Below are 13,105 nucleotides of genomic sequence, written 5' to 3'. Positions count from 1 at the left end.
TTCATATACATTAAATACTCATTATTTAAGGGCAAGATATATTGAGGCAAATTTAAAAATAATTTTATAAGGCCAATAACTCGTTAAAAACTTTGAAAATGCATTAGTCATAATTAATTAGTCTGCAATGTATGTTTTATTTATATAATTTATAAAGTTTAAATAAAAATTTATCATATTAATCAGTAAGATATTTAAAGGATAGTATAAAGTAAGAAATTTTATTTATTTTAAATTATAAAAATACAAATTATTAGACTAAAATACCTAATAATATGATTTAAAAAACAATAAAGTATTTTATTTAAAATCTTACTAATAATCTATAAATAATATTTTGTATAGTCATTAAAATATTTCTACATAATCCCAATAATCATTTTTACACTCAGGACAAACTTTCTATAAATTTTCACAATGTAATTTAATGCAATCCTTGCAATAAACTTAATGACTGCATGGAATAAGCATAGTATTGTGATACTTCACAAAGCATCTGAGGCAATATTTGTCAACACGATTAAAGCTAAATCCTTTTTAGCAATTCTCTTCCTTAATATAACCAAAGAATGTTTTATAATCATTGTAGTATCCAAAGCGTATACTCATTCCATTTTATAAAATTAAGAAATCACTCTTTTTCTCAGTTGGACTCAATCGTAACCATATCCTAAATTCAAAGGTCAATAATAAAAATTATTATTAAATTTATGGTTTTTAATGTAAATTAAATTATAAAAGTTTTATCAAGTGCAGTAAATTATTTAGAATTTATCAAATTGTTTCTTTAGCTTTAATTCCAATATTCTTTTTTTATTTATTTATGAATTTAATTATAAAAGAAATATGTCTTATTTACCCATTTTTAGATTCTCTATCTCTTAAATATATTTTACTGTTTTCATAAACTATAATAGCATGATTTCCGCTCATTTCTAAGTCATTTGCAAAAGGAAGACTATTGTTTTTTTTTCTACCTATTGTATATGAGTTTATTTTAGTAGAGTCAAATTATAAATTAAAATGAGATTATGTTTAATCAAAACTCAAGTAGTTATATTTCTTAAAGCTCATAAAGAGTTCATCATCAAATTATAAACTATTAATATTATTATCGATTGTTTAGTCATTTTATGAAATTATTGAATGACTCTCTTCTTCCTGCTATTTTGTGATTTCAAACTCTTTCATTTCTTCTAATTATTGCTTTCCAAATAAATCCAAAACCTATCTTTATTTTTTATGAAATTAATCTGCCATTGAAAAGGCTCTCTCGTTTGTTAAACTTTCAACTTCTATTATTTAGCTTCCAATCATAAATATAGTGCCCTTTTTTAATTCTATTTCCCTAATTTTAACATAAGTTCCATAGAGACTCCCTAGATCTTATAAAAGGTACTTCCCATTCCTAAATTTTATTTCAGCGTGTCTTTAATTTATATCTTTTCCATCAAGATGTACATGGCAACTTTTCGCACTGCCTATTTTTAAATTTGATTCACATAGCTCATACGCAACTCTTAGATACTTCTAATTATTTTTGAGATAAATTACTGTTATTTATAATATAGAATATTCTGTTTTTATAAAATTATTCAACAAAAACCCCTAAATGTTAAAATTAAATACTTTGTTTAATGTTTACTAAGGATATAGTATCATGTATGAAACTGTTGATTCTATTTTGCTTTCATAATATGACTAATAGCTGTAAAATATTATTTCAACCCCTATAAAAAGTAAATTCGTAAATCTTTAAAATAATTAATTGAAAATTACACTTTAATATTTTCTTTACATGCAAAGCAGGTTTGATGCCTAATATATTTTCTATTTTATACTAATCCAACTTCAATAAGTCTTTAGATGTTACTACATGCTCTCCTATTTTTAATTATTGTATGCATTTTTTTTCTCAATAACTCAGGGTCAAAGTAAAAAAATAATTGAAAATGAATTATCTAAAAATATACCAAAAACCTATTTATATTGAGGCAAGTTAATAAAATCGCACCATTTTTAAATTTCTTCTTTGCCCCAGTCTTTAATATTTTTTTATGTTATCTATGCTAGTTAAGAAAAATCCATTTTAATAGATAAGATTAATAATTACAACTATTCTAAATGTTTATAAATGTTTTTTTAATTGATTGAAAATTTGTTTTAAAATGTAAAAGTTAATTGCAAATCTTTAGTAAAAATTTCAACGAATAAAAAAGATAAATAAATTATTAATAAAAGTAGAAATTTAAATTTTTACATTTTTGTAAGGTTATTAATTATTCTTTTAAAATTGTTTGAAATAAAAAATTATTGGAGTTTAAATTATTTTAGAATGAAAAAAATAATATTATTTTACCAAATTAATTATAAAAAAAGCAAATATTTTATTGATTATTATTAAATTAGTTGAAAATCAATATTTTTACTAGACAAAATTTTTTAATAGTAGATAACTATAAGAAGATATCTCATTTTTATTAAAAATGTAATTTACCTATTTTAATATCTAAAATCAAATATATTTAATAATTGTAGTAAAAATTTCTTTTTTTAATACTATATAAATTATTTATTAAAACTCTTCTAAATTAATTTTTTAAGATTTTACTTGAGTTTATTTGTAGAGATCATATAAATTTAATTTAAAAATGAGATTAATCTCTTTAATTAATTTTGAAATTTTAATTACATTAGTATTAAATATTTATTTTTCGAAAAACAATTACTTATGATATAGCAAAATTGTTAAATCAGGAAATCTCAAATATATTAATATTTGCTTAAACAAAGAGAAAAATTTATATCAATATTATATAATACAAATAAAAAAATATTAGAATTTTTATATACTTATGCTTATTGTTTACGAATAAAGCAAAATATAAATAAAATTGTAAAATATCATTAAAGTAATTTATTAATATTGATTTTTCTAATTGTATTTAGAATTTTCTTTTTTGATTTCGTTTAAAAATTTAATTTGATGTAAACAAAATTTATAATAAAAGTTTTTCCATTATATATATTTTATCATGACTTCTTCTTGATCAAAAATCTAAAAAAATTTACTTTTATTATCCTGCTCCAAGGATTTTGCCAGAAAGATTTTATTTTACAATTTTAAGAATAAAAAGTGTCAGAAACACCACCAATCTCGACTTTTTATTTTAAAATTTATTGCCATTTGAATTGTTCTAATAATAAGATATAGTTGATTAATAAAATAAACAATATTAATAAAAATTTGTAAAAAAAATTAGCACAATGTCTAACAGGTAATCTGCTTAAGAAAAAGGAAAGCAAGAAGATAATAAATAGAGGTCACCTTTAGTAAAAATTATTAGCTTCATATTGTTACCAGTTAACCTATTCATTGGTTTTACTGTTGTCAAATCAGCAAGGTATATTTTGCCAGTAGTACTTCCTTTTATCAAGCACTCTACCAATATTGATACATTTGAGGGAAAGATTTCATTTCTTGTTTAAGTCCTATTTTACTTTGCTGCTTTTTATCTATGTGTGATAGCTTCCACAATATTTTTCAGAGTGACATTGATGAAACCAGATCCAGTAAACTAAAGAGACCCTCCTGTAATTGTTGCCTGCTAAAGAATCTTAACAAATTCTCTTGAATAATTTGTTATCTTTATTGCTAATCTTGCTTATTTTGTTATTTTCTCATCCTAACCATCAGATAAGGATTTAGTTTTATCATGGGCAGTCTTATTTATATTATCAAGAGTTTTATTTTCTGTAGGATATGTTTTTGGTGCCCTCGTAAACTTCACATTGTTTAGATAAACTGGTTTTATAATCGGTTTTAACTTGAACATCTTTTTGACTCTTCACAACCTAGGAATAATGAATTGTCTTTCTTTTATCTCATGAAGTTGAAGATATATAACTAATACTTTATTTATATTAAAATAAATTTTGTATATTTGTTTGTTATATTTTATTATAAATGGATATTAACGTTGCAATTTATCAATAACTAAATAATAAATAATATATGTTAACAAAATTTATAGATTGAATATTAGTTGCTAATTAAAAACCTACTTGTCCTTTTATTTTTTTATAATGAAATTATAAAATTTATTATATATAAACCAAAATATAAGTATAAAATCTGCTCATATCAAGATGAAGTACTTTTTATTTAATAAAAATACAAAAAAATTTAGAAATTAAATAAAAATAAAAATTTTTTTTCAAATTGATTTTATTTGTAAACATTTTTATAAATATTTAATATCGGTTTATTTATAAATATTTTAGAAATATAATTAAATAAATTCAGAAATAAATCATAAGCAGAAAGTATTATTATTATTTACAAATTTAGATTTTATGAATAAAAATTTTTTTTTGCAAATATTTAATTTTTGATATTAAATAATTTATAAAATAAGTAGATGAATTTATTTTTAAGGTAAATAGACTAATTATAAGAAATAGCCAATAATATTTACTATTAGCTATAAAAGTAGAATTTAAATTTATTCGCTAAATGTGAGCTGCTTTAGAGTTTACTTGAATACAAAATAGAATAAGGTTAGAATAATATTTCTCTCTAAGATTTTTTAATGGGAAGAAAAGATTATCCTTATTTCTTAGATATTATTTTTGTTGATATAAACAATATTAGTAATCATCTTCCATTTTTTTCGCAAACTCATTAACTATTATAAGATATGAAAGTAACTCTAGTAGGATTATATGGAGCAATTTAGCGTTACAATATTTTAAAAGACGCATTTTTAATTAAAACATTTTAGAGAAAAAATGAATTGAATGAGTGTGAATAATTCAGAAAAGAACTTTTAGATTAATATAAAAGTAAGAAAGTAATAATAGAAGTTGATTACTAACTTCTAAGATACTTTTTTAACAAATTTATGCATGATAAATAGTACTTTGAATAATTTACATGTATAATTAGAGTAATTTAAACAAGCTAAATTAATTTTAATGAAAATAATGAAAGCAAATAAAATTAGTTTAACTTAAAATTACAAAAATACATTTCTTTTTGTGAAAAGTGTTTCCAAAGGGATTACAAACTCTACATAGATTTTTAATTACCTAAAAAAGAAATTAAGAATAATTACACAAAACCACTTTAATTAAATATAAATCATAAACGTAGAAAGTAGACTGTAATATTAAATGAGTATTTAAGTAATTTTCACTTATAATACGAAGAGTAATTATAAAAATTTGAATTTAATTACTAATACTCTTTCATAGAAACGCTGTAGTAATTTCGTTGTTAATTTTCTCATCTTAATTTTGCAAAACTTTTATCTGTAAGCTAGGAAATAAATCAAATAGAAATAAATAATATTTAAATTTTTTTAGAAGACTAAAATTCTGATATTTTATAAAAAGTAAATTTTGTTTGCTTGAACTAAGTTACTTCTTTTCTGTTTAATTTGTAAAAGATAAAATTGGCTTAATTTTTTATTGAATTCAATCCTAAAGCTGAAAACAACTTTTAGTTCTTGATATAACTAAAATGCATTCCTGCACAAACTACCATAATTTAAGGCTAATTCAATTAATTTAAAATAATGATTAAAGAAATTGAAAATATATACTACTCAGAACTACAAATAAATGGGTTTGATGAGCTATTTTTAAAAGAGATAGCATATGATAAAGAAAATCTATAAAAATGTTTGGTTCTTTACTAAAATATTATTAGAATATCAATTTAAAAGAGATTTGATAATGTTTAGATTATTGAAGAGATAAAAAAAGAAATAAAATCTGTAAATTTTTTAAAAAAGGCTAGTTTCAAGAAAATAAATAGCAAGTCCTAAAATGATAACTATGAATTATTAAGACAGATTTTAATCTAGCAAAAATGCTTAGAGGGTTTGCATTTATCTTTCAGTAGCAACCTGGGTGATTTGGATTTATATTTTTTCAATACTTAAATTTTAGATTTAGTTAAGAAAGAATGTCCTAAGTTAAAGTTATTTGCAATGTTTATTGACAATTAAGAATTAATATTTAATTTATTAAAAAGCTTTGATTTTAAGATATTCTTTAAAGACAAGTAATTTGAGGTTGTTTAAGATAAATATTATGATGATAATTAAATTGGATATAATGTACTTAAGTTTTCATTAAGTGGCAATTACCTGACGCTGTTTGGATAAATATTTGATCTCTATAAAAATTAATATGATAATTTAGATTAAAAAGACATCTGTTAAAGTAAAAATAGCACCTTAATAAATAAAACAAAAAAAAACATAAAATATTTCCTATAAATTTATTTTGATTCAAGTGCACAGCTTGAAAAGTTAAAATTTACTTTGTCTAAATTAATTTAACACATAGATTTTATAGATTGTTATTATTATTCAGAAAAAGTTTTCTCCAAGTCTCTCGAAACATATAAAATTTACAAAATGAAAAACATGTAACTCCTCTTTTCCATTTTACCCAGCAAAATTAACACTCTCATCATTCATGAAGGTAATTCATTTATTATTTTTTTTAACTTTTGTATTATGATTTTTGTTTGATTAATAACTTAGTAATTTATTTGTCATAAGAAAAAAGAATTTTGAAATAATTAAAAAAGAAATTTCAATTTATTTTTTTGCAAATATTTTTATTAAAATTTAATTTAAATTAATATTTTTTTAATTTATTTTTTAGATTGGGACAGAAAATTAAACTAATTCTTAGAAATTTTAAGCACAAACAAAACAACTATAGATTGTTTAGAAATAAACCTAATTATGTATTCATATGACTAATCTCTTTAGGAAGTTTTAAAAAATATTAATTACAAAATAATAGAAATATACTTTTTCTATAATGAATTGTAACTGTAAAATCTTAAAACTATATTGAATTCTCTTAAACTGAACAATTACTTCTAAGAATAGAGATGTCTTAAAAAAGAAATAGAATTCAAAATACCTTTGTAATATCAATAAAACACATATGAAAAATTACAATGTGTTTAATTAATAAAAGAGATGTAGGATAATTAGTTTGATGTAAAATGTGTTGCTCAAGGTAAAAAAAAACTCCCAAAAATATTTTAGAAAGTTTTAAATAGTATTTCTCTTTACTAAAGAATATTAACAAGCTACAAAGCTATGAAAATAAATACATTATTATCAGCTAACTTCAGAAATGAAATTATTGTATAAATTTGTGATTTATATTGATCTTTTTTATTAAATTTTTAAATATTTATACAAAAGTTATTAAAAAAATATAAAATTGATAAAAATACCTACTATTTAGCTATATTAATCTTTATCTTTCTACATATAATTTAAATAATAAAAAAATATCCAAAAGTAAAAACTAATAATAATTTATTGAACTAGTAAATTATTGTTAATTTTTATTAATATGACTTTAAATAGTTAGTATTTGATTTCAAAAAATATTTAATTTGATAAATAAATACTAAAATAAATTTCATAATAAAGTCACTATTCAAATAAAAGTCAACATTCAGAAGTTAATTTTGATCATTTATTAGGAAATACAAATTTTCAAACTCATTATGTTAATTGTTAATGAATAAATTATTTTTATCTTTTTTCTTCAGTTAAAAATAAATATATCTTTTAATTTGAAAAATTTTTAGAATATTATAAAAGTATTAATTCTCATTTAATTTTATCATAATTAAGCTTTTTATTTAAAAACTGTGAAAAATTTTTTAAAGAATATTTTTCTTAATTTTTTAAGAATTAAACATTAAAAAGTATATTTTTAATTACCTACTTTTTAGAAAAATAATTAATAAATTAAATTCATAAACAAGTTAATATAACATTAATTTATACACGTGATAAATTTATTCTATTCTATTATAGTATAATTCTATTTTTACTCTTTTTTATATAAATTTACTTTCCTATTATCACTTTGCTGGTTATTATTAAGTATTTGCAAAAAAGTGAGGAGATAATTTAAGTTCTTTTGAATTTTACAAAGGTTATAAGTATGATAGATTTGGTTTTAAGTGATTTTCTGCTTTAAATATTTTTTAGCGAGTTACAAAAACTTTTTTCAAATGGTTTTTAAAAGTAAAATTTCCATTTGTTTAATTAAATGAAGCGAAATTTGAGACATCTGAAGAGTTCCCTTAAAGAGATTGCTTATTCTGTGGAAAATTACCAGCAGCTAAAGTCTGCAAACAAATGTCTTTCTTAGTTGTTGTCCTGATTTCTGAATTTATGTCTTCTCCTTAATCTTAATATATTTCATTATTTTCTACTAAATATTTTTAAAGAGAATTCATATCTTCACAGCTTTTTATTACAAAAAAAAATAAGTTTTTATAATGAAAATTCATAACATAAATAAGTTTTATTTTAATTGCCTGAAACTTTTAGAATTAATATTTGAATTTAATCAACTTTAAAATTCTAAAATTTTATTTGTTTTTATATAAATTTATTTTTTCTTGAAAATATTTAATTACAAATGATCACTTTAAAATTTAATAGATTCTTGAAAAAATAAATACTTTTTTGATGCATCAATCTTGAAGTTATATTAAGATGTACGAACTGTTTAAGGATAAACACTCTTTTCATTCTTGGTCTATGTACCTGTTTAATTTAATTGCTATGTCATATTTTATGAATTTCTTGAACTATTGTTTTTAAAGTTTTATTTGAAAAAGAATTCCTTTTGTTATGGATTCTACTCTTGATGATATGATTTTCTTAAATTAGGAGCACTTTATAAATTGTTTATCTCATTGGTTTAATTTGTTTTATACTTCAAATACTTATTTGCTCTATTAACTGAGCTAATATCTCCACTAATTAATTTTTTAGATTGAGATTAATTTGTTTGCTAGGATTATTGCTGTTGCTATTGCTATTACTATTACTAAAGTTATTTAAGCTGATACGAAAAAGATGTAATTTAAAAATTATTTGGATTTCCAAAGAAAGCATTGTTGTTTGTAACTTCTTCACTTCTTGTTGTTAAGTAAAATTAATGATCCTTTTTCTAAGAATTCTAAGCACTCACAATTTTAGGTTATACTACACAGCTGTTGAGCCCATTTAATCGAGATCCTACTCCTGTTGGAGTAAATCCTTAATTAATTTGAGCTAATTTAATATCTTGTTTTGTAAGTGATTGGCTTTTATTTGTTTGAATATCACTTTACTTTTTTGTTTGAATTGAACTTGGTGTTGAATACTCGTTAGTGCAACTTAAATAAGGGAGTAATGGCTAATCAGAAGAAGTTTTGTTGTAAAACATAGAACCAATATTATTTTTTGGACTTAAAAATCCCCCTTTATCAAGGCATTAAATACTTTCTTATGAATTTGGAAATTCTAATTTATTAAATTATATCTGTGACTAAGATTTAGCTTCTAAGTCACTTTTTACTTACTAAAGTCCTTCGAGATTCTTAAAGTCCTCTGTAATTTAAATTGTATTTTTAGAAAATCTGCCTTTATTTCCATTTTTGCTTTGCTGGCTCTTTAGTACATTATCTTTATCCCCACTTTTTATTACATCTCTAAACGAACTCTTTTTACTATTTTTCTATTTCATAAAAGGAGATTTTATTTCACTAACAGAGTGATGCTTAAGTCTAAAGTCTGGACTAGGTTAAAATGTTTCAAAAATTTTATTTAATTAAATAGTAGGATCGCTTCTATCTGTAAATGCATTTTCCTCATTTTGTATCTGTGAAGTAATATCAGTATAATTTGATGAATTTATTTTAATTACTTCATCTTACTATTATATATCGTAGCTAGCACATTTATTAAGAAATTATTGTTTTTTAATCTATGGACTTAAACAAAAAGAGTGCGAGAATTTTTCTCCATCAGTTATTTAACTTTTTCTTTTTTTTATCTTCTTAAGTATTTTTTTTCTTAAGTCAAGCTAAGGAAACTCGGTGTTATGGTTTATCTTGATGGCTCCTTTTCTAACCATGTAAAAATATTATTGCTTTTTAAACATCTCTAGGTATCCTATGTCTAATTCATTTTAGTTTAATTTGGTTTTTAGTTAGCTCTGTGTTTTATTTAGTTCAGGTGGAGGAGTCTTTAATTCGTCAGCTTCAAAATTAGAATAATCATATTTTTAAAATTCAAAATTTTTTTTAGTTGGTGATGAGTCTCCTTTATTTGAAGGAGAGTTAGGATATTGAATGCTTTAAATATTAGGGACAATTTCCATAGTTTAATCATTAATTTCTTATGATTTCTATGTATTATAAGATTACTAAGCTTTTTTTGGTTTCCTAATGTCTAACAATAAATTCACATCAGAATCTTCATATAATTCTTCCTAATTCCTATAAAATAAGTTTAGATCAATATCATTCAAGTTCATTTTTTTTCCTTTTGAAAAAATATTTCTTAATAGCTTGATCTTTTCTTCAGAATCAACACTCAATTTTTTATCAGCATTTTAGTTTGACTCTTCTCCACCTTAAATTTTTCAAAAAATAATAAAACTTAATTTTATTCTTGAAAAATAAATAAATAAATAAATGATTTACTTTAAATAATCTCATCTTCCTCAAATGAAATTTACTGAGAATTTTATTTGCCAAATTCTATTTTTTATTTATTATTTAACAATAATCATCTGGTTGCTTTAAAAATATTTACTGTAGGAACTTTGCTTCTATTTGAAGGTTCTTTTGTCTGTCTTTATTTTTTTTTATTTAATAATTTTTTTGACCATTTCCCTCTCTTCTATATTCTTCTTCATAACAAAGTCAACTCTTGAACAAAAATCTTAAACAGTAGGATCAAAGTCATCATTCAATTTTATTTTATTATTTTATGTAACAAGATGTTGCTGATTCTCAAATTAATCGATAAGTTTAGGCACAACTTTTTTTACTTAATAATCTATACAAGCGCTTTTCATTTGTGTAAAAAGTTCCTTGAGTTAATTATTTTAATTTATAATTTTTATGCTAATTTGTTAATAAAAAGTTACTTTATTTTGCTAAAAATTCATATAATGGGCATTATCATTCATGGCCTTCTCATTTTATTTCTTAATTTGATCATTATTAAATTGTACTTCTTTACAATGGTCAAATAATTACTAATACGATAAGTCTCTTGCTTAGTAAAACTAGTTTAATTCCTCAATAGCGTCTTTGGGAAACTTGTAAAGAAAATTTTACTTTGAACAAAAATATAAGTGAGCTTTTTGACTTGTAACTTAAATAGTGTATTTGCACCTATTTAAAATATTAGATTAAAATAAATAGTCTTAAATCATTACATTTCAAAGTTTATTTATTTATTTTACTTTGGTTTTTCTTCCTTACTAAAAATCACTTCCTCACAAAAAAAAGTAGGTCTTTCTATTGTACAAATGCTTATGTTTGAATACTTTTAGTAGTATATATTTTTTTGGTCTTCATATTTTTTTTATAGTGTGACTTTTCCTTCTGCGAAAATATACAAACCTTCTGCATATTCTCCTTCCTTGCACACATATTCGTTTTTCAATAAATTTATATCTTAAAAATAATAAAGTAATCTCTCCTTTAATGAAGTAGAGCTAACATCTTTAAAGAATTTAAACTATCTCGTTATTGTTTTTTCCTTTAAAATAGCTTCAGCAGAGAAATTTTCTACTACTCTCAAAAAATCCTAATAAAAAAATAATTCTAATAAAGTATATTTTTTTTATTAAACATTTACTTTTCTGTACACTATGATACATAATACAGGAGTTGTGCAAATAATTGTTGCGTTACGAACAGCTTGCTTGGGGTTCGCAGCTAATAAAGCCTTATCACCAAACCCAGTACCTTTACCAATCTCGTTTACTTTAGTACCAAAGGATTCAATCTATTATTAATATTTTTTTTCTTTTGTTTCCTATAACTCAGTCTAAAGTTTTCTAGCTTTAGGAGTATCTGTAGGAGAAATAAAGCTGTTTTTTTTCTCTAAACTTCTACTTTAGGTCCCTTCAAGATCTAAATGAAGACTAGGTTTATGTGAGTATACAACCTCTTTCTATTGTTTTTCTTTCTTTTTTTATTAAATAATCATTAAAAGCTATTTAAACGGAGGCTTGAAGATAGATGAAGATCTATTTTTCATCATTTATTTAGACTAGCTTATTGTAAATTTATGATCATCTTTTGGCTTAAGAATACTATTCTTATTTTCAATTAGATCATTTAAATGCTTGTTAATAGCAACTCTCTTTTGCATTTCAGGTTCCTCGCCAAAAGGTACATACTTCTTTTTATCATCCTCTTTATCTTTTTTAAATATTGAAATGATTCTTTTTATTAGTTCTTCATCAATCTTGTCTTCTTAGCTTTATATAGACTCCTACTATTCTCTTTCTAACTTCTCCCTTTTAATTAAAAAAATTAAATGAAATTGAAGATTATATAAATAACAAAATATTTTACTATAAATCTCTGTCGTATATTGCACCATCAGGAGGTTTTGGTCCTTTAAAATTTATAACTATCCCTACTTTTCCTTCGAGTATTACGTAGAGCTTATTATCACTTTAATCTCCTTGAGCCATAACAATATCTCCTCTTTTAAAAAACTGGACAGACATGTTTTTACAAAGCTAACATTTTTTGAAAAGTGTTATTCAGCTAAAAGTAGAATATAAATGAAAAAAATAAAATTATATACTTAAAGAGCTGCAGATTTATCTGAAATGTTTTCTCCAAAGAATTTTTTTATATAAGGATGGTTTTCTATCTACTAGTAAATTGCCTATTTGAAATAACAGAAAAGATTTGGTTTGTAAATGCGTTAATTTAATAATTTAACTTATTACCTCAGCATCTTTCAATGTTTTACTAGGGTTCTGTAAAATCGTAACAAGATTTTTATAAGGTTAAAACAAATCATTTTCAGCCTAAATTAATTGAAGAATAAACATAAAATCATTTATGAAAATAAATACTTCAGGAAAGAATGAAGTTGGTGCAAAATTAGATTTCATACTTTTAGAAACCTCTACTCTAAAAGTTATTCACTTTTTTATCTTAAATTATTAAATTAACTATTCAAATAACCTTATTTTAGTAAATTAATGTGAGGAATTCTTTAGCTTTTTAGATTAATTT

General features: G+C 22.0%; 4 protein-coding genes across 4 annotated transcripts; 1 reads left to right on the top strand and 3 right to left on the bottom strand. All coding sequences in view use genetic code 6, as the record gives it.

Moving 5' to 3' along the window:
* Nucleotides 1–345: 345 nt before the first annotated feature.
* On the bottom strand, nucleotides 346–2,262 carry TTHERM_00502530 (FHA domain protein; the record flags this gene model as incomplete). Its single annotated transcript, XM_001022307.2, has 5 exons — nucleotides 346–670; nucleotides 860–1,530; nucleotides 1,630–1,730; nucleotides 1,780–1,884; nucleotides 1,974–2,262. The coding sequence occupies 5 exons, from the start codon at nucleotides 2,260–2,262 to the stop codon at nucleotides 346–348; spliced, it is 1,491 nt and encodes a 496-aa protein (XP_001022307.2).
* A 771-nt stretch (nucleotides 2,263–3,033) lies between these two features.
* TTHERM_000502529 (hypothetical protein) lies at nucleotides 3,034–3,836 on the bottom strand (the record flags this gene model as incomplete). Its single annotated transcript, XM_012799254.1, has 2 exons — nucleotides 3,034–3,197; nucleotides 3,329–3,836. The coding sequence occupies 2 exons, from the start codon at nucleotides 3,834–3,836 to the stop codon at nucleotides 3,034–3,036; spliced, it is 672 nt and encodes a 223-aa protein (XP_012654708.1).
* A 585-nt stretch (nucleotides 3,837–4,421) lies between these two features.
* TTHERM_00502510 (hypothetical protein) lies at nucleotides 4,422–7,202 on the top strand (the record flags this gene model as incomplete). Its single annotated transcript, XM_001022305.2, has 2 exons — nucleotides 4,422–6,495; nucleotides 6,682–7,202. 2 exons carry the CDS (start codon nucleotides 4,422–4,424, stop codon nucleotides 7,200–7,202), a joined length of 2,595 nt encoding a protein of 864 aa, XP_001022305.2.
* Nucleotides 7,203–7,912: 710 nt separating this feature from the next.
* On the bottom strand, nucleotides 7,913–12,981 carry TTHERM_000502509 (cyclic nucleotide-binding domain protein; the record flags this gene model as incomplete). The annotated part of the gene is made up of 11 exons (XM_012799253.1): nucleotides 7,913–8,303; nucleotides 8,522–10,463; nucleotides 10,535–10,591; nucleotides 10,647–10,926; nucleotides 10,984–11,233; nucleotides 11,305–11,651; nucleotides 11,703–12,369; nucleotides 12,428–12,597; nucleotides 12,666–12,749; nucleotides 12,814–12,894; nucleotides 12,943–12,981. The coding sequence occupies 11 exons, from the start codon at nucleotides 12,979–12,981 to the stop codon at nucleotides 7,913–7,915; spliced, it is 4,308 nt and encodes a 1,435-aa protein (XP_012654707.1).
* Nucleotides 12,982–13,105: the final 124 nt, after the last annotated feature.

This window comes from Tetrahymena thermophila, assembly GCF_000189635.1.
Source record: "Tetrahymena thermophila SB210 genomic scaffold scf_8254487, whole genome shotgun sequence".
NCBI lineage: Eukaryota > Ciliophora > Oligohymenophorea > Hymenostomatida > Tetrahymenidae > Tetrahymena > Tetrahymena thermophila.
This window is presented reverse-complemented; position numbering and strand designations above follow the sequence as displayed.